The following is a 21,854-nucleotide window of genomic DNA, read 5'->3' as shown; positions in this document are numbered from 1 at the left end:
CTTAATGTATGTATAGCTCAATTTCACAGATAATTACCGGTTAATAACCTTTTGAGACATCCTTCATGGTTTCCACTATTCACACATGCTCTACATTCAGAAACATTTCCATCTCGCGCCTTTTCACATATGCCATGGCAGTGTTGGAATGGATGGGGCAAGGGACAGTCCCGCAGATGGTGGTAATGCAATCCTTATGGAAGCCAAATACGATAATGCTCAACAGAAGAAGATGGGGCAAGGCCGGAGAAGAAGAAGAAGACATTTCTTGCTATTTCAGTAACATGGTGGGCGGCGAGCTGTTTGTTTCCAAAAAATGGAGCTTGTTTGCAAAGTTCTGCTCTCAAAATGAAAGCGTTAATATATGCAAAGTTTTAAACATTTCAGATACTAATTATTAATAAAATTATTAATTAGTATCTGAAAGGGATGAGCATTTCGAAGAAACCTGCCAACTCAGCATCTTGGTCATTTCAGAATTGTGGCTACATTTCGCGTCTCCCAGAAAAACCTTTGGTTACTTCCCCCTAAAAAAGTAATTACTAGATCAAATAATATTGCTAATTGAATAATATATTGAATGTTCATTAATAATAATGTTGGGTGTGTATGTTAGGGACAATTTATATGTAAAATATTCATTTAATTATTCCCATCCCACCAATTATTGACTGTCTTCAGCTTGTGATTCACACGTTCATTTTGAATTCACATCAAATAATTCAGTGTAATTAGCAGTTTTTTGTGCTAATTTTATAAATACTCATACAATCAGTTGCACGGAGTATTTATTTTCTGTAATACATGGGATTTTAACATAAAAAATATGTATTTTTTTTCTGTCCCTATGATCCGGTCAACTCTGTTATCTGTTATAAAACCACATAAAAAAAACCTACAGCATAAAGTTAACGATCAATTAATCGATTAATCGCTATGTTTTACTACATACTCCAGTATGTAGAAAAACATGCATACATGGGCAAAATAAAAGATATATATACAGTACTTTGCAAAAGCCTGTTTTGATAACGGACGCTTTTATTTTGAAAGGACGAAAAGAGACTTCCTGTCGATGGAGTGATATTAAACTGTAAAGATAACATCAAGGAGTTTAATGTTTTATGTTTTAGCCCCCGAAGAGGCATGAGGTTAGTTTTCCACAGTAATCTTGCATATTTAAATTTGTTTTGTGTTTAAATAAGTTTTGGATCAAATTAAATCTAGTAATTCATGCTGGCAAGGTTTCATACAGTTAGCTAGTTTTGCTCAAATGAATCCTCTTGTATTTCTGTGTGTTTAATAATTGTTATCGCAACTTTCAGTTTGCAAACTGTAGCTTTGTCCAACTTAATTCATACAGTTATAAGCAGTCAGAGATAAAAAAAAAAATAAAATTAAAAAATACATCAAAAAGTTTTTAGCCAGAGTTAATAGCTACATTTTGGTCAGGAAAAACTTGCACGAGGTTGCTGTTCTGGTCCCAACCTTTATAGACAAATATCCATTATTACAGGTGATTAATCACGATTATTCACAGCAAGTTGTGCGATTAATTTGTCAATTTTTTGTAATCAGTTGATAAGCCTGTTGCAAACAAGTCACAGATTGTGGCATTTAGGGCACCGAGGCGCTGCCCCTTCTGCAATCACTGGGTGTCTTGTGATCCGGGAAAACGGAACAATGCTTTATCATATTGAATATCAATTTGATTGTGTGTGAATAGTCGTCTTTGATTTTGGAAAATTCCCAACTAAAGCTCAACCAAATGCTTTTTCCAGAGCCCTAAATGCCATCTTATGGTCTCCCACCCCAAGTTAAACTAGAGTTTTTTTGTCTTATCAATAGGTTATGTCATTGTTTTTTATTTTACATTAATGTCGAAACATTATTAACCCTCTGGAGTCTCCAAAAGCACCAAATCATGACTTCTTCATGACATCCAGACTAGAAAACAAAGCAGTGTGGAGCCCTACTGTAAATTTACCTCTAAAGTTCTGGCTGTAAACTCCATGAGGCCAGTTTCAGTTTGATGATGATATACCAAGTAAAACTGGAGACAAGCTCAAATATATTTAGTATAAAATGATAGAACTGGATGTAACCCTCTTATATGTTCACATTTTCAACATTTAAAATTCTTTATTGAGCATGATACTGTTTTGAAAGTAAAAAAAAAAGATTCAAGATCACATTTTATGTTGGACTTAAGGACTAAAAAAGACACAAAATGACCAAAAAAGACACAAAATTACTAAAAAAAAGACACCAAATGACTAAAAAAAGACACAAAATGACCAAAAAAGACACAAAATGAGAAGACAGAATGACCAAAAAAAACCCCCACAGAAGACACAAAATGACAAAATAAGACACAAAATGACCAAAAAAGACACAACAACAGACACAAAATGACCAAAAAAGACACGACAACAGACACAAATGACCAAAATGACTTACAAAGACACGAAAAAGATTAAAAAAAGGACAAAATAGCCCAAAACTCCATAGAGTTAGTACTGTACATCTCACCAGGCCCTCGCCCCACCCCTGAGATATTTCTAATAAATGAAATAAAATAGATAAAACAAAGACAGATTAGTCAACATTAATAAATAATACTAGGTTTCTGTGTGTGCAGCAGGCAAAGCCAGCACAATAAAACCACATTTATTGATCACGAAACACACAATAATTAAATGTTTACACGACTGAAGGTGTGTACTTGTGTGTGAGAAGCGCTGGATTAAAAGGCTTATGATTCAGATAGGATAGAGACGTTATAAAATGCCAGTCTTACTGGATCAATGGGACTTTATCAATCATAATAATGATGCAGACTCAACAAAGAGGGCCCGACTAATTAAATGAGACTAGAAGCTGTTTTATGACCAGGGAATAAACAAGGTAAAGCAGCGTCTCTGTGACGGTTACAGCACTGGTGCAGATAATCTTTTAAATACAGTATTGTATCTTATTAAAACACTATTTAATTTAATTACCAGCATTGTCAGCTGTGTCATCACAGTGAATAATTACAGATTCCACTTCTGCGGTGCCAGTTTCTGACACAGCACCATCTCCATATTATCATTTCTTCTTGTCATTCGGCACCAAATTAAACTTTAATTCACCGTGCACTTTGGCTCCAGCTCTTAGTCTAAAAGTACATAGTGGCCTCATGAATATAGATAAACAATATAAAAAGGGCTTCTAATCAATACTTGCATGAAAACATGGTTTGAACTCTCTCTTCTGTTCTGCTGCTGCTGCCGAGCTTCGGGGACTGAGGGACATCGGTCTTGCAGCCCAGACATGTGACAGAGTTGTCACTTGGTTCAGCAACCCCAAGAGAGAGGCCGGCACTTATCTAAGGGCAGCACGGGTGCCCATGGCAACAACCGAGGTGTGATGTCACCGCTTGGCAGAGCATGTGTTCACGAGTGACTGCGTCGAAACACTGCCCCTTTAAATGTGACATACACTTTGAGTTTTTTATTATAGTCTCGCGGCCGGCTGTGGCGTTCTTCTCTCGGACTCTCGTTGCCGGGACGACTTTGACGCGCCCCTCCTCTGACAACTGATTACAGTCGAGGAAATTTACTCCCCCTGCACAAAGAAAAACTGAGATTATTCTTGACTTGTTTGTCAGAAAATTCTTTTTTCTCAAAAGCTTAAAGTCAGCGATGAGATGGCTGATGTGGATCAGTGATATTTTCTAAAAGCCTCCATGTCAGAAAAGCCTCTTTGAGTCTAATTCCCTAGTTAAAGGTATTAGCGATCAAGGTTCGGTGAACTTGCTCAGGAATCCTCCAGAACTGTCACTTACCCCAAATCAGACAGCCGTGGTCTTTCTCTCTCTGCTTTTCGGTCCTACAGATTTTTTTTTTTTTTTTCCACAACACAGTTCATCCATATGAATGACATTGATTTTAAAGGAGGAAACTCTCCTCTAACCCCGTACAGATCACAGCTGACATCAAATTAGAGAAGTTTCATGGGGTCGTTATCCCATTGTATTGCACAATTCTATATTTATACCTCTTTGCCATTAAATATTTCTACTCAATTAATTTTCTTCTGCATGTAATGAGGCAACACTTGGCCCCGCAAGGCGCCATTTGGGAGGTAGCACTTGGCTAACCGTTTCCCTTTGTTCTACTGAAATAGGACTTCAGCCTCTCTGGAAGAGAAAATGGATCACAGTCGTTCGCCTGCTATCAGATATTTGGCTTCTTAGACACTCCAGATCTGTGGATACACTAATAGGCTTCTTGGGGTTTGCAAAGAGCTGGTATCGGTGCCGCTTGTATGCTTAGAGAGATATACTTAGAAAAATACATTAGGACTTATCGATCAGCTGCGAAAATCAATCATGTATAAGGGTATAAGTGGCTGAGGATAAGGATTGGTTTGTGTAATGCAAAGGGACAGAAATGATCAGTCACATTCTGCATGAGCGTGATTAGAAGAGGATCCGACACCTCATCAGAAGGTGCATCAGCTTGACCAATTATCCAGCAGGCAATTTTCAGCAGTATTGAAGAGTTGAACTAAATCATTGTCATGAATCTTCTTCTCTTCCCCCTCCAGGCACCTCTGTTATTCAGGTGACAGCCACGGACGCAGACGACGCCACGTACGGGAACAGCGCCAGGGTGGTGTACAGCATCCTGGAGGGACAGCCGTACTTCTCTGTGGACCCAGAAACCGGTCAGTTACCACTCAAATCCACCTGCAGGTACTCTTAACCCTCTAGAGCAGTGATTCCCAGCAGGGGGGGCCCAAAGATCCACTGGGGGTCGCGAAACCCTCCTGATTTTAAGGGATGTGTTAAATCTAATGTGTTAGATATAGATGAGTCAGCATTTAATTCATTAGTGGGACAAAAACAACTAAATAAAGGATACATTAAACATTTATTCATTTATTTAAATCGAAAAATCACTATAGAAAAGTTTGAAAATAAAGGCTATATCGCGAGAATAAGGACATGTGTAACATCCCTCCTGTAGTATACACAGGTAACCTCACCTAGTGGTAACCTCACCTAGTGGTAACCTCACCTAGTGGTAACCTCACAGAGTGGTAACCTCACCTGGCGGTAACCTCACCTAGTGGAACCTCAACCTAGCGGTGACCTCACCTAGCAGTAACCTCACCTAGCCGTTACCTCACCTGGTGGTAACCTCACCTAGCGGTAACCTCACCTAGCGGTAACCTCACCTAACAACAGAAACACAGAGCTAATGGAAAAATGTCGAAGCGTCAGGGAGACGAAAATGCTGAATATCTCAAGAAAAATAGAGGGTACCATGAAAGTCACATTGAGTTCGGCTTCATAGAAGCAATGGACAATGGGGGGGTCGGCAAAATTTACAATGGTAAAAATGTGGGTCCCTCAAGAAAAAGATTGGGAACCACTGCTCTAGAGTCCATGAAAGCACCTGCACATTACTTCTTCATGACGTGACGACATAAAAATGAAGCAACATTGAGTCTTGCCATCAGCTTCCCTCTAAAGTTCTGGCTTGAAACTACATGCCAGATTTTTTTTGGATCATATTCGGCCAAGTAAAACCAGAGATAATGTCAAATATATTTAGTATAAAAATAAAGAACTAGACATTATCTTCATTTTATCTGTTGTATGTAATATTTGCAACCTGTATTCATATTTGCAACATTTAAAATTCTGTGTATTGAAATATAATTTTCAAGATCAGATTTTATGTTTTCCTTTGTTTCTTTTGAGCTCAACATTTTTATCAAGTAAGTCAAAGTTAAAAATGAATTATCAAGACATGTAGGTGAGGTAAAGCTGAAAAAACTGGTACCAACATGGCATGGTGAAGATTTTTTAACAGATTTTTTAAAAGACATAATAGCCCAAGATTTCAGAGGGTTAATACACTGGCTGTTGGTGGTGTACTTTGTATTCATGCCTACATTTTATTGCTTTTCCTTCCTAGCTTAAAAAGTGTCAAGTTTTCTGCAAAGAAAGGCAGTTTTGTCAAAGACTTTTTGAAACTTTTGTCGGTATTGTTATAAAACAAGCAAGTACACCTTAACAGAATTTTATAAAGTTCTTCAAACTTATTTATTTTGTTAGGCGGCATTCACACCAGGCAGAAGAAATGCCAATCTTTTAACCCTCCTGTCATGTTGTGGGTCAAGTTGACCCATTTCAAGGTTTAAAAACCTAAAAAAAAAAATTGTTAAAAGTATTTTTTCGGGATGAAACTTCTTCTGCTTGGCTTAATAAGTGTTATCAACATATAAAATGAAAATGGTTCATTTCACATATTTGCATGTTTATATCACATAGATACTGTTTGGGTCAAACCCTGAACAGAAGAGGTGATTCATGCTACTTTATCAACTCACTCCATAAAAGATCAAATTAAAAAATGTAAAATAAAATTTTCAATAACCTAATGTCATGTAAAACTATTGAATTTTATATGTAGGTCTTTCCATTGTACATAAAAAAAGTTTTAATGTGCATTTTTAATGAAAAACGAGTGAATTATCCTCATTGAACCTGATCTGTGAGACTTAAGAACACCATTGCACTAAATATTGATTGAAATGGTTAGTGATGAGAGTCAATCATGAAATACAAACAGTGTTGTTTTTTTTTTTTGGTTTTCTGACACTTTTGGATAATTAAACATGCCCCGGGTCAAAGTGACCCACGAAGATTAATGCTGTTCCTGAGAATGAACATAACAGGAGGGTTAAATGGGGGTTGGTGTGTTTGTGCTGCGGCCTGTTAAACAGACTTTTTGAAAAATGCAGCAGGAAGTCATGCTGCGGTGGCCTATCAAGTAAGCAGCGAGTCGGTAACAGCAAACATCCCTGCCTCCCGCTGCCATGGGACAGGGGACGAAAACATCTTTTTTTTTCTCCGTACAAGAGAAGTTTAAAAAACTATGAGGGCAAAAACAAGACACGGGCATTTACCCCCGACTGCCCGGGAGTTGGTGTGACTACATGGATGCTTGTTGGAGCGATTCTGTGGGGAAATGAATAGCGTGTTTCCTGCAACAACAACTCCAGCACAGTCCCTCCATCTCCAGCAAGTGCACTTGGAACCGCCGTGATCATAAAAACCCCATGACAAACAGACAAAGAAATAGACTATTTTCGTGACAATCGCATGACGCTGGGTTAGGTTGCCTGGTTGGGTCTGAAAGCAGCTTTAGTCCTTCAGAATAAAAGGACTAGGTCTTTTTTGGAGATACATCATTTTGCACCAGCATTTAGCAACCACACAAGGAAAAATCCATCATAGAAAAGGCAAAGATAATAATGTGTCCTCGCCTTGTGTAACCTCACTAGACCAGCATGCATTGCAGCCTTGAAGAAAGTTTTGCTTCTGACTAATGTGCACAAGTCCTCACTTTTTCTATAGTGGAAAAGCTCTTATCCTTCCGCTTAACAATGCTCCTGCCATTGCAGCCTGCACCTACATATGTAACCCACAAGTTTACACCCTTTCATCCGGAGGTGGCCATTCTAGAGGGGGAAACATAACAAATCACCAACTGAGACTGAAATAGAGGAGGCAAGCTGAGCTTTACCAAGAAAGGAAATTAAAACAATTTATCACAAATAACTCCTGGATGGCTGTGAATTTTTTCCTTTCGCCGAAACCAAAAAACACGTCTCGCAGGCTGATGGGCGGGCGGGGATCGGTGGGGGGATTTGTAGTAGAGAAAGTGGCAAATCACCAACTCCAAAAAATCTAGCCGCTTGCTAGTTTTAATCATTAATGTGCGCTTTGGAACACATCCCGCTCGTGTCTTTTTTGCTTAAACAAAAGGGAAGCGACAAAAAAAGCCATTTGCAGATTAGCGGAGGGATTAACAGTAATATGGTTTATCCCACATGTGGTATGTAAGCTGACATCCCCTCTTACACAAAGACATGCCTGGACATCACATTATAAGCAGGATTTGTTTCTCCTCTCCTCCTCGGTGTGTGTGTATTGTAGTCATTAAGCAATAACAAAGGCAGACAGAGATATAGAGCGAGCGTGATGCTGCTTTAAAGCGGCTATACGTTTGCTTCCTCTCCTGAACGATCGCTGTTCCCTTAACAGTGTGTTGTCCGTGAGATAAATTGCACATCGTTAGGAGACGGGGGAAAAAAAAGTTGCATTGTGACTGCGTTTGCAGCGAAGAAAAGAGCAAGTTAGAGGGCCTTTTGAACAGCGTAGGCCAGTGTGATCTGAGCCTGAGTGATGCGCCACGTCAGCCTCTCCTTCTTCTCCTTCTTCTCCGTTATTGTTTGATATGCAATGAGTCATCTATTCAAACTGGAAGTGATGAAGTTTGTCAAAGCAGTTTATTTAGGGTGAAATTTATTTATTTCATCTCTATTCTCCCACTCCACTACGTCTGTCTGCTGCTCTCCCGTCCCTCCCCCTCCCCCTCCCCACCTGCTCCTTTTTTTTTTTTTTTATGCTGCTGCTTCAAATTCAAACGTGTAATAGCAGACAGGATTTAAGACCGGCTCTGATAGGAGATGGAGCGCACCTTTTGAATATGCTGCCAATTACCGCTTCACACAGTCTCTGTCCCGACTCCAAACTAGAGATCTAACGCGTCAGAGCGGAGAAGTAAGCAACTGCACTGCACTTGAAAGGCTGAACATTAACACAGTCTTAATTCCAAAAAGAGGAGATAAGTGACGCAGAATGCATTTGGAGGCGAATGTAACGTGTCGAAAAATTAAAGGAACACGATGTGGTGTGGGTAGATCGGCCCTTTGGTCTGCTTATCAGTTAGATCACGAGAACACACACACACACACACACACCAAAATGTGCTCCTGTGTGACCGCTGAGCTCCACGCTGCTGCTGCTACTCTGCAAGAGGACTGACCTTTCAGTAATAAAAATGTTCTTAGTGGTTTAATTATCTGGCCTGTAGATGCATAAATCTTAGAAAATGAAATATCATTAATTCAATACAGCTGATGCGGACAGGCTTATTTTTAGAACTGTTGCAGGTGAGTACAATGATCTTTAGATATAACTGTGGAAAAGGTTTCATTATTTTTGTGTCATGTGGCTGGATATTGTGAAGGTTGTACACAAACATGCCAGACTTGCAGAGTTTAAAAGGTGACTTACAATTGACCATTTAAGCAGTACACACTATTTATTAACTCTGCAAAGAGACATCATAGCTACATTCACACAATGTGTTGTTTTAATGAATTGGCTCTTAATAGGCGTGTTTCCACTGATTATTTATGAGTACTTTTTGGAAAGCGGAGGGTTTTGGCTCCACCCACTAGTTTGTTCCCATTGGCATCTGTTCTCATACAGGTACTTTTGTAGCGGCTAACTAATGGAGTTAATGTGACAACAGACCGACACGACAAGCAATATTGCCAACTTAGGGACTTTGTCACGATATTTAGCGACTATTGAGTCCCCTCTAGCGATTCTTTTTCGAAAAAGCAACTATCCACAAATCTAGCGACTTTTTCCGGTGTTATTGGAGACTTTTGGAGACTCGTTCCTACTCTTCTTAACGAGTAGCAGGCGCCGTCCCAAAGCACTCACAAGCGGCCCAGTCCTCCCACAGAGGTCTCTCCCAGCTGCAGTCAGAGCAGGAGATGTTAACCCCTCAGCATCCAGTCTGCAAATGAATCACGCATTTGCGAAATCGCCGCCTCGACCGTATCCAATTAGCGTCGACGAGTTAGTAGCTGCTCAGAAAAGTACCTACCCGAGCTGCTACCTGATCACTAACCGGTGAAGTTTGGCGGATCCTCTCTCCCAAGCCACACCCATAGCGGCTCACTAGAGGGAAAAGTACCTAATGGAAATGCGCCTTGTTTATTCTAAGTTGATGTCTTCAGATGCCTTGTTTTGTCCCATCAACAATCAGATACCAATATACACTCACCTGCCACTTAATTAGGTACACCTGTTCAACTGTTTGTTGACGCAGTTATCTAATCAGTGAATCAACTGGCAGCAACTCAATGCATTTGGGCATGTAGACATGGTGAAGACGAGCTGTTGGAGTTCAAAGTGAGCATCAGAATGAGAAGGGAAGGTGTTTGTCGGTTCCAGATGGGCACAAAATTTTCACGCACAACCATCTCTAGGGTTTACTTGTTGGTGCCTTGTTGATGCCACACTGCCACTTTATTAGGTACACCCTGCTAGATTATAAAGTGGCCGGTGAGTGTATATTCAGTTTAAAATGTATAAAGCAGAAAAAAACAGCAAATACTCACATTTGAGGTTATATTACTAGAGATTTAGGGGCAATTTTTGCTTTAAAATATTTAGATTTTCTTTACTATCAAACGTTGCCCATTACCTGACCGGAAAATTACAGTTAGGTGCATCACTGATCTATCATAGCTGCATGGACTTGCACTGCTGTACACTGTATTTTGACTTATTGTTCATATTAAATGTCCATTTATCTTTCTTTGCAGTAGATCTGTGTGCACTTTGATGCTCTTTGCACCATGTGGTTGGCTTGTAAACTGTGTTTTTGTTGCAGTGGTGCTTACAGAACTTTGTGCAGCAGCAGTAAAGATGCGAGCTGCTATGCCCAGTGTATTAGAGTAAGAATAGAGCGATTGACTTTCATAATAAGCTCCATATGGTAAAATTACTGATAAGCTGCACAAGCTCATTAGTTTTAGGTTGTTGTTGTTGTTTTTTCTCCAAGTTGCGTTTCACAACATCTGTAGTTTTAACACTGAGCACTTTCAGTCTATGAAGGAAAAAGGTTGTGACAGCCACTAAGCAGTTAACACACCCAAAATGTATTTTTGCTTCTCCAAAAAGACACTGCTGGCCGCAGTTGAAGGGTCAACGAGGTTACATGATCCTCTTGTGCTGAGTACACCTCAGGAAATGCTTTCAGCGATAGAAAGTGGAGAGTAACATGGGAAAATAAGCTGCTGGCAACACAACAGAGTCCCTTTCTGCAAATAAACACAGTTGGTTCAAAGTTTTAGTGCTTCAGTTCTCAGCAAGGTCAGATTTTCATCCAGATATTTAACATCAAAATCGAGATCGGCGTCTTTGTTGCACAGAGTGTTTGTCTTCGGCTTTTTACCCAATTTTAACAAATTAAACATTGATCAGCTCTTTTAGGATAACAACTAATTGTTGTTTTCATTATTGATTACTCTGCTGATTATCTTCTTGATGGGTCAATTAATCATTTTGTCTATAAAATGCAGATTACCTGAGATTACCCCAGGTTTGATCTAACCATCGGGTCACCGTCAGAAGGTATTCATTTTACTGTCAGAAAAACTGAACTGAAACAGGAGAATTGATGGCATGTTGGCTTGAAAAATGACTGAAACGATGAATTGACTGCTAGAACATTTGCTGACTGATTTTCTGACTTATTGCTTCATCTTAAAGGCTTTATATAGAACATTCAGAACCTCTAAATGTCTCACTAGAACACCAGTGTCTCTGGTTATTATCAAGAAAGACTATTTATCAGCTCTTGAATTGAACTCTTATAAGCTATTTTTGTTGTTATCATTATATTTGTCCAAACAAATGTAGCTTTAGTTGTACCAGGCATTAAAATGAACAAGAGAGTGAAGAAAACAAGGGTGGTCTCATCATTTTTTCTATGACTGTATCTAGAAATAAACTGTTAACGCTAAAACAAAATGTTACATAACGGAAAAATTGAACTGTTGACTCCTTGGAGAGTCTTTTAATACAACTGAACATTGAACAAGACATTTCTATAGGAACAAAATGTCAAAATAAACTTTGATGAAGTGGAAACACACGGTGAAAGTCAAAGATTTACTTCTATCCTGATTGACAGCTCGTCATGTTAGCTACCACGCCCTAAAACATACCTTGCTTTATTATCTATTTTCTCACCATAATTTACTCGATTAACATCATATTGTCTTGAACAAGACTTGAAACTAGCAATGGAGACTAAAATGCTGCCAGGATAGTTTTTTCAGAGATCATGAATCAAGTGAGAAGTCGTTTCATTTTGTATTGCGATAGATAGGACCGGAGTGCTTTTGCAACCGCTGTAAGCAACTCCTGTTGGAATTTTTGAAAGACTTAAAATGAACTTAAAAAGAAGAATTAAAATGAACAAGAAATTGAAGAAAACAAGGGTGGTCTCATCATTTTTTTCCATGACTGTATATCTTTATAGCAAATACTGCTATTTTAACGTCCCAAATCTTCCATATCGAACCTTAAAAATGTCTTTATACATAGGGAAATAAAGAAAATGAAGAGTGTACAGATTAAAGCGCTCTGAGACAAAGTTGTGATTTTTGGCTGTTTAAACACACTTGACTTGACTTGTGCTGTGAGATAACCAGATGGATCGTTAAAATAAACCAACTCTCCCCATAAATCTGTGCGTTTCTCCTCAGGCCTGATCAAGACGGCGCTGCCCGGCATGGACAGAGAAGTCAAGGAGAACTACCAGGTTGTGATCCAGGCTAAAGACATGGCCGGGCAGATGGGCGGGCTCTCCGGCACCACCACAGTCAGCATCACCCTCTCCGACGTCAACGACAACCCGCCACGCTTCACTAAGAGTGAGTCCAGCCTTCTGGATCCCACACACACACACAGTGACCAATACTCAGCCCATGAAAACCACTTGTCAGTGTGAGCCGGTGCCAGCCAGGCAGCCCCCATCTGGTGTCAGTTTCAAAATGAATTTGGATTATTGCAGGGAGCTCTGGGTTTTGAGCGACTAAGGCGGGCCTCTTAAAGGCAGCGAATAATTAAATATAGAGCCATATGACAGAGCAAAGGGTCCTGCAAAGTGCATCAGATCAGCCCTGTAATCCCTATTAAATGAAGAGAGTACATTCACTGGGTTTTATCTCCCCTACTCTTCTCTCTTCTCTCTCTTTGTCTATCTCATGCTATTAAGTCTTTCTTCTGCTGCCTTTTTACTCCATAAAACCAATGTTCTCAATTTAGTGCTCCGAACTGTCCTTGGTGCATTTTTCCCCTCTTTTTGTTACCCTCCCGCTCATCAATCATCAATCCTTCCCTTTATACTCCCTTCCTACTCACTTTCAGTCTCACACATTGTCTCCCTTTCTGCTCCCTCCCACCCGTCTCACTTCCTCTTGTGCATCTGGCAAACGGCGACGGCAGCCAGATCAGATTGACAGATTACTGGTGTCGTCGTGTTTCCCCCCCTCAGTTGCAGCAAGTGCCAACTGTACGGCGGGCGACTCGCATGTGCCGGCGCTAACGTGAGGCGCACACGCGACCGCAGAACTCCCGCCGTCCCCCCATTTATCACTCCCTCCTCCCACCAGGCTTGGGGGGGGACTGAGGGGGGGAAGGGGGGTGGGGGGGTGAGGCAGACACTGTCATCTCAGCCCCTCCGCCAATGAATGAGCAGTGAGAGGAGGGAGGGAGATGGATACGACGGGGATGGAGGAGGTGACAGGAGGGGAAGATAGAGGAAGAAAGAGTGATGCAGACGACAGAAAGACAGCCTGTGATGGAGGGAGGGGGGGAGGCAGACGGAGGGGAAGATTGAAAGAGGGAGAAAGAGGAAGAGATATTGTAATGGGACACCCAGAGGAGGTAGAGTGTCAGGAAGCGATATCATTGTTGTCTGCCGGAGTGATGCCTCTTCTTTTCCACCCAATGCTAAATACCTGTTAGCCTAGGGAAGCCTCCTCGTAGCACGTCCCTTTCAGTGTGTGTGTGTCTGTGTGTGTGTGTGTGTGTGTGTGGAGGCAAGTGTCAGCGTCACAGAGACCTGCCGACTCAGGCGTTGCCAAAACACTGTCAGCATGTTTTATTAGTGTGTCAGTGCTGTTTGTCTCCGCAGGCTGTGTGTATATCACGCCCGCTCCCTCCCGCAGTCCAGCTATTTATTTAAGCATACGAGATGCAGCTGGGGCCGCCGTGGCCGACAGGCAGCCATCAATTTATCCGCCTCAAACCAGGAAATCATCTTACAGAATAAAAAAAAGAAAAAAAAAAGAAAGAAGAAGAAGAAGCAATTAATTTATGTTGAGCAAATTGGCCCAGAATTTATGATACATCCTAAACTTGTGAGTAGTGAGTCAATACGCTTGTAGCAACTTACGTGAAAGGCCAAATGTCTGTTTTGGAAATGAAATATGTTTTACCGCATATGAAATGGCTGCTCCACAGCTGATCTACAAACGTTGCAGCACTAAATCTCCCACACGGTTTCTCCCTTTTTCACACACTCTGCCTCCCCGGTTGGCTTGTATATTGCTGCGTTCTGATTGGCTGTGAGTCACTCTCTCCCTGACTTGCTCTCTTGTATTCTTGCTCTTTTGTATTCTTGCTCTCTGACTCACCCGCTTACACTCTTTCTTTTTTCACTAACAGGATCATAAAAATACACAGTTTATGACGCTGATCAGGTGTCAGGGGTGGTGGCGTTTCGGTTTTTGGCCGGTGTGTCCTCTGTCAACTAATCTCGGGTGGATATTAATAGTTCACGATCACGCTTTTAAAGTTGAGAATAATGGCGTCTTTGTGTGGAAAAACTGGATGTAGTCATATAAATAAATCCCACTGAGGTGACTGCAGTTGTCATGGCCATACTCACACTCTCAATCTCTGACTTTCTGACTTTTTTTTCTTTTTTTGCACTTCCTTTCATTCAAGCACAAACTCACCAAGATGAAACTCTTTCTCCACAGCCATCTATGAGTTCAGAGTGCCCGAGTCCACTGAGCTCGGGGCTCCGGTGGGCGTGCTCCGGGCCATGGACGCCGACATCGGCGAGAATGCGGAGATGGACTACAGGATCATCGGGAGCGACGGCCCCGGCATGTTTGATGTCACCACCAATAGGAGCACGCAGGAGGGCGTCATCGTGCTGAGGAAGGTCAGAGACTCTCTGTTGGTGCTCTGCAAAGGGTTTAATGGGGCCGTATGAGCAATGGTGTCGTTTCTACTGGAAATCAGTGGGCATGTCTGCCTCTCTTTTCAAAAGCTGATGGTTTCTCCCCACAATTTAACAGTTTCAGTTGCTATTAGGGATGGGAATAATTCATCGAAGATCGATTAATTGTAATTAAGAATATGGTCGATCACATGGAATTTTGTGGTTTTTACCCTAACTGAAACACGTCGAGCGTTCAGTTCTGCGGCCGTACGTCAATAAGCCAATGACCTGAGAATTAAGGTGGGTAAAGCTACAGTTTGCAAACTGAAAGTTGCAATAACAAATATAAAACACACAGAAATACAAGTGGATTAATTGGAGCAAAACTAGCTTACTGTATCAAACCTTGCTAGCATGAATTACTGAGTTTAATTTGATCCAATACTTATTTAAACACAAAACACAGTTAAATATGCAAGATTACTGTGAAAACTAACCTCATTCCTCTTCGGGGGCTAAAACATAGAACATTGAACTCCTTGATGTTATCTTTACAGTATCAACTCACGCGAGTTGGTTTTACGATCGACAGGAAGTCTCTTTTTGTCCTTTCAACATAAAAGCACAAAAGAACAACAACAAAGTCACAAAACCAACCTAAATAAATAAATAAAACAACAATAATAAATAAAACTTTAACACATGAAATAACATTAAAACTAAACTAGACAGACACTAGACAAACAAACATCAAACATAATTACCACATAAAACCTATGATAACCTAAGAGAAAATAATAAAGGGTTAAGTTAATATATATATATATATATATATATATATATGTGTGTAAACTCTGTATGTATACTGGGCCTGAACACATCCCGTACACACAGACGGAAGCTGCTTTTTGCCACTAATCTAGAATTGAACATCAAACATGATGAGATGAGGCATTAAAATTAGAATCCTTAAGATTTGAGTGGGGGCTGATTTGGCAGCACCACTGGTTTCTGCTGTGTGATAATACCACAGCAAACACTCCACGAGCAGCTACTTTGTCAGAAATACAACAGAAGAGCAACTGGTGCATCAGTTCACTGCTCAGCCAAACAAAACAAACTCATTGTTTTAATAAAGAAATCAGTCAATAATCAACTTTATTCCATCAGGCCAACTGTAATACAGTTTCATGCTGAACTTTGCTGGAGGTCTGCAGCTTTTTGTCTGCAGCTGTTCATCTAACAGCTCACTGTAGCCTCTCCTTCTCTACTTCTACAATACTTAAACCTGATTCGCTATCAAAAAAATCACCCAAAATAAACATGTCTTTTTTGTAGACACATTTTCAATCAATAGCCATTGTGACAAATGGGTTTCTGGGGAATGATGCACGATGAAAAGCTGGTTGTTTTGCCACTTGAGAACCTTTAATGTGAAGCAGCAGCAGCAGTTTCCTGTGAATCCCATTTGAATACTGCTGAACTCCACCACTATCAATGAAAAATCTACTATGTAAAGAGGTAATTACAGAATGTAAAGACATGGAATGGATCAAAAAAATGCCATAGATAGGGTTGAGTTTAATGGACAGCATAGTTTAATTTAATCTATAATTATATCAGGTCTCTATGAATGAATAAGGAGAATTTTAAGTAGGGTTCGTGCATTACTAATGCAGCCATTTGCATAGCGTAGATTTCTATTTTATTATGTTATTTACTAGATTGGGAAAACTAAATGTAGGAAATAGTTTTGACATGTTTTTTTTTGTTGTTGTTTGAGAACCCCTTGACTTCATCCCACCAGAAAACAAACATGCCTCGTTGCTTATGAGCATCACTTTTCTCATTTTGGGGGGGAAGAAGAAAAAAAAAATGATGCAGCAACACAATGAAGTGCACTCAGTAAAGAATAAATTGCTCGAAACTTTTTTTATTTCCATATATGCTCTGACAGCCAGCCAGAGGACGGACAGCAGGATGATTAGATTCCGACTTACACTTGCCTACACTCCCAGTACATGTGTTTTGAGTGAGATTCATTTTGCCTCTCAGCTGAGACCAAAGCAGAAATATTGATGCTCAGTATGGATCGCAGCATTCAGCGGTGTGCTGTGGTGTGTTTCTGATGTATTCAACAGAATCTGGCAGTTGCCTTATCAAGCGCTCTCTCTGCAGCCTCCGATTGATCGCTTCCATCATGCCATCATTAAGTGGAAGATGACATAATTGCCTTTTGTAGCCGCGGCGGTGCTGTAGTGGATGTGGTGTGCGGGCAGAGTGTGTGTGGGGTGTGAGCATGCCCTAATTCTGAACCTACTAATTAAATGGGCTTGTCAAGTGGGAGTGTGTCCCATCTCCGCTTGCACCGGTCCTTCAAAGCAACATATTCCTCCCATTGACGTGCCCCCCCCCCCCCCCCCCGCCTGAACACGAAACGGCGAAAAATCACCGACTCATATTATGTTATTATTCATGGCTTCAGAAAACGAGTCTTTCCATCTGGATTTTCCGCGCTTTTATTGGCTGTTTCCAACGGCAGCCTTTCATATGTACAGTAGGCAGCCTGCAAGGCAGCTCACTCTGATCCAGCTGCTCCTGCACAGCGCTGGGTGCACATTCATTAAAATGCACCGCTCTCCCCAATTATTCCCATCAATGGGGGGATACCTTCAGTGGCTACAACTTCAAAAAAGTTCAGAAAAGGAACATAAAAGCAAAAAAACATACCGCCAACCTGTGCCGAAACGCACAAGAACAGAAACATCAGCGATCGTTCAGGAATCAGGCTTTTAATCACTGTGTGCAGCCCATAAATTACACCATGTAAGAGCAGTGTGCAGGAGATGCAGGATTATAGGGGATCAAACGTAAAAAAAAATAACAGAGCTGCTTCCTTTAAAGCAAACAAATGGGTAAAATGAAAGCATGTATGCCAACAGAAAAGGTCTAGCATAAATATACATCGTATTACTATAGATATACATATATTACTTGCAAAAACAACAAGCACAAAATGAAGCTTTTAAATCTGTATCACTGTGAACTAAACAGCTAAAATATACTGTGGAGGTGATCAAGAAATCAGTTGACAAGTAAAAAAAAAAGATTTGCTTCATTTTGTACATGTGTGAGCTGCTTAAGAAGTAATTTTTGTTAAAAAAAGATAAATATTTGACTTCAACTACCCAGCAGAGATTATAAATACTTATATTTATAGGTATTTATACCTGTATATTATACACTATAAAGAATTTCTGTTCTTTTGAAAGCATCAGTATACAATATTTCTCTTATTAACAATCATTGGGGGAAAAAAGTCACCATTTCTGTCAGAGAAGATTAGTAAAAGTGACTGAGTCACCATAAAGAGTATGCGACTCCTTGAAATTAGTATTTAAAATTTCTACAAAAAAATTTCTATTCCGTTTTAGAGGCCAAGAGCCATGATTTAGTGAAGAAATACAGTATTTTAAGTGCCCTATCTACAACAGTTAAATATGGTATTACTTACAGACTTCACTGCTATTGATAGATTCAAAATTTAAAATATGTACAACCTTGAAACTACCTGCAAAATTAAGTGTTTTTCTGCTTAATAATTCATATTTTTCCATCATGCTGTGAAATGAGACAGCACACTGAAGTCTCACCATCCAGTGACACAGCAACAAACCACTATTTTCCTGTTGCTTATGTACTTATCTGATGCACTGATCTCTCCATTAAACAAAAAAATAAAAGCAAAATGAACAGATGTCACGCAGCAGACTTCTAGAGACGACTTTGATTGATTGTTTCGGCAGGGATCAGGAAATCAAGTTGAAAGCAGAATTTTATACATCTTTGTTTCTGCCTAAAAGCAAGAAAAACAGCAAGAAAAACATAAGAAAATGTACTTTTTAATTAAAATCATTAACAGTGCTTTGCTCAACCAGATTCCCTGTATAAAAATACCTTTTTTATCATGTGTAACACAGATTGCGTGCTGTTTTTGTACATTAACCCGACCATGTTGTTGTCATGTGAGTTTTCCACCCAAATGCCACATCAATCACATTACTCGGGAAGCAGCGGTAGTTAATGAAAGGACTTTATAAGTCCAAAAAAGCACAGGTCTGAGCTATGCAGCAGCCCATGTGTGTCCATCAACAGTCTTGTTAGTGTCCTTGAACGGCACACAGAGCCCCTCACACGCGCTCATTAGACGATGTTCTGGAAAAGATTGCCGTTTTAATGAATAAAATCCCAATCTGACCTGAAATTAAATGTGGCAGGATGCTCTGAATGGATATTAGCTTTCCCCAAAATCAACATCTGAACGTGTTTCTGCATAGAAATGAGTGTTTAAAGTAAATAATAAGGGACAAAGAAAAAGTCACAGTGCAGTTTTCTTTTTATTTCAAGAAAATGAAGAAACAAGTGACAAGTCACAGTATGGTAAACATCTCACTCATTCATGTTTTTTTGCATCTTTTTCCTGTTTTGCAGCCTTTGGACTTTGAGAGGAAGCGACAGTACATTCTCCGTATTCAGGTGGAAAATTCCCACATCAACCCTCGCTTCTTCTCCGTGGGGCCCTTCAGGGACGAGGCCTCGGTCAAGATCATCGTAGAGGATGTGGACGAGCCGCCGGTGTTCGAGCGTGCGAGCTACGTCATGGAGGTGAAGGAGGACGCGGCCCGGGGCACCGTCATCGGCTCCGTCAGCGCCTCCGATCTCGATGACAAAAGCAGCATGGTCAGGTAATCACGCCCAAGAATATATTTTACTTTTACTTTAATACTTTATTTTTAGATAGGGACCATTTAGGCCTAAAACGCCTGGAAAAAATGCCTGTAAAACCTCTGGGCCATTTTAAAATAACCCCCAAAAACCTGAAGTTTTTCTGGAAATTCAACAGAAGTGTCAACGCTTCCTACTAAATAATCGATTTTTCAGCCTCTATAGCAGATAAAAATGAAATTCAAAAAGTATTTGAGAGGTTATACCTGTTATATCTGAGCTCCCTCTGCTATAGTCGTCTTCCGCCATGATTTCAAAGTTCTGGAAAAGTCCCATGATGCATTGCGACACTCCCACATGTATTCTGATGCATTTCATTGGCCAAGAGACCGAAAATAGGTGGAAAAAACTACAAATACTACAAAACGATGTATCCACTTTCCCGGCTTTAATGGTAGAATAACACAACAGCGCCCCCGGTTTTAATGGTAGAAATGTGGTAATGCTTTCCCGGCTTAAATGGGTTAAAGAACATCGAAAAACATCTTTGAAATATGCCGGATTATAGCAAAACTGCTAGTTTGCATCTGTAGTCCGTAAAAAAATAAAAATAAATACAAATATAAAAGACAGCAAGTACATAGGGAAGATACAAATAGAGGAGACAACACACACACAACACAACACAACACATACCAGACCCAGACAGGATATAACTATGCAATAAAAAGTAATGTTCAAGTCCAGTTAGTGGTCACACTTTTGATGTCATTTTGAGCCATTGTTTTAGATTTCCTTTAAAAGACATAAGTGGGACATTCCCTTATTGTGAAGGGAAGACTCCCCCCCCCACAACAGATAACACATTCCTCCCATACGTAGTGTATGAGGGGAATCTCACAGTCTCCTCTAACACAGGCCCTGGTGCTAACACCTCCCAGAGTCCTTTTCTTTATAAATTCATTCAGCGGCGGTGGAGCTAGACTATGGAGACTCTTGTATACAAAACAGGCAAATCTAAAAGTTTTAAATTATGGAAACTTAAAAAAAAATGTTTTTTAGGGGTCTTGCAGATATGGAAGGAGAAGGGTTTTTAATCAAGAGCCTTTAGGGCTTTTTTATAGAGAGATTCTATGGGTTTGAGTGCTGTCGTCCAGCAGTGACCAGCTGGTTAAACAGTAGTCTATGTGTGAGAAGATCATACAGTGTAAAAACATCAAAGCTGCTCTGGCTGTTAATGAATTCCTGATCTGTCTGAAATTTGCCAGATTGTATTTGACACTTTTTTGATGTGTTTCCTGACTGAGAGTATATCAGTGTTTTGCATTTTAGCTTGGACTAAAACATATCTCACAGTATCCTACAACAGGCCATGGATGGACACAGGCCCAGGGGCCCAAACTGTCAGAGCCTTCACTGACATAAACGTTACTCAGAGAGACATGTGTGAAGCAGCAAGGGACTCAAAATGACCACTAAGAAACATAAATAGACTACAAAGAGACCAAACCACCTACAGGGAGATACAATTTAAAAAAAAACTGCTGCAAAGAGACACACAGCAACTATGAAAAGGTGCAAAGCAACCAGAGAGAGACACAAAGCAGCTACAAAGAGATTCACTATTACTACAAGGACAAAATTACCACAAAGAGACATAAAACAACTACAAAGATAGTCACAGTTACTACAACAAGACACAAGGTGACCACAAAGAGACACAAAACAGCTACAAAGAGAAGCAATATCACTTCAATAGACTCAAAATTACTAAAAATAGACTCAAAATGGCTACAAAGAGACAAAAAACTACTACAGAGAGACACAAAATGACCACAAAGACACATTAAACAACTACAAAGAAATTCACTATTACTACAAAGAGACTCAAAATGGCCAAAAGGACACAAAATAAAACTACAAAGAGATTCAATATTATTACAAAGAGAGATAAAACAACTACAAAGACATTCATTTTTTCAACGTAGGGACGCAAAATAACCACAAGGAGACACAAAACAACTACAAAGAGAAGCGATATCACTACAAAGAGACTCAAAATAACCACAAAAAGACAAAAAACAACTACAAAGAAAGGGCAAAATGACAACAAAAGGGGCTAAACAACCAGACGAAAAAAAAAACCCCAGAAACAATTACAAGCTGACACAAAACAACTACAGAGAGACACACAAGAACAACAACAACAACAACAGCAACAACAACTATGACTTACAT

At 40.1% G+C, this 21,854-nt stretch overlaps 1 protein-coding gene across 1 annotated transcript in view; it reads left to right on the top strand.

Annotated features, from left to right (window-relative positions):
* LOC131961851 (cadherin-10-like) overlaps nt 1–21,854 on the top strand; it is an 81,939-nt gene that overhangs the window by 42,228 nt on the left and 17,857 nt on the right. Inside the window, exons 4-7 of the mRNA XM_059326762.1 lie at nt 4,594–4,713; nt 12,421–12,588; nt 14,704–14,891; nt 19,383–19,636. Coding sequence (XP_059182745.1) covers nt 4,594–4,713; nt 12,421–12,588; nt 14,704–14,891; nt 19,383–19,636 — 730 coding nt within the window. The remainder of the gene's footprint in view (nt 1–4,593; nt 4,714–12,420; nt 12,589–14,703; nt 14,892–19,382; nt 19,637–21,854) is intronic.

This window comes from Centropristis striata, chromosome 23 (assembly GCF_030273125.1).
Source record: "Centropristis striata isolate RG_2023a ecotype Rhode Island chromosome 23, C.striata_1.0, whole genome shotgun sequence".
Taxonomy (NCBI): Eukaryota; Metazoa; Chordata; class Actinopteri; order Perciformes; family Serranidae; genus Centropristis; species Centropristis striata.
The sequence above is the reverse complement of the archived record's forward strand: the minus strand, read 5'-3'. Positions and strand labels throughout refer to the sequence as shown.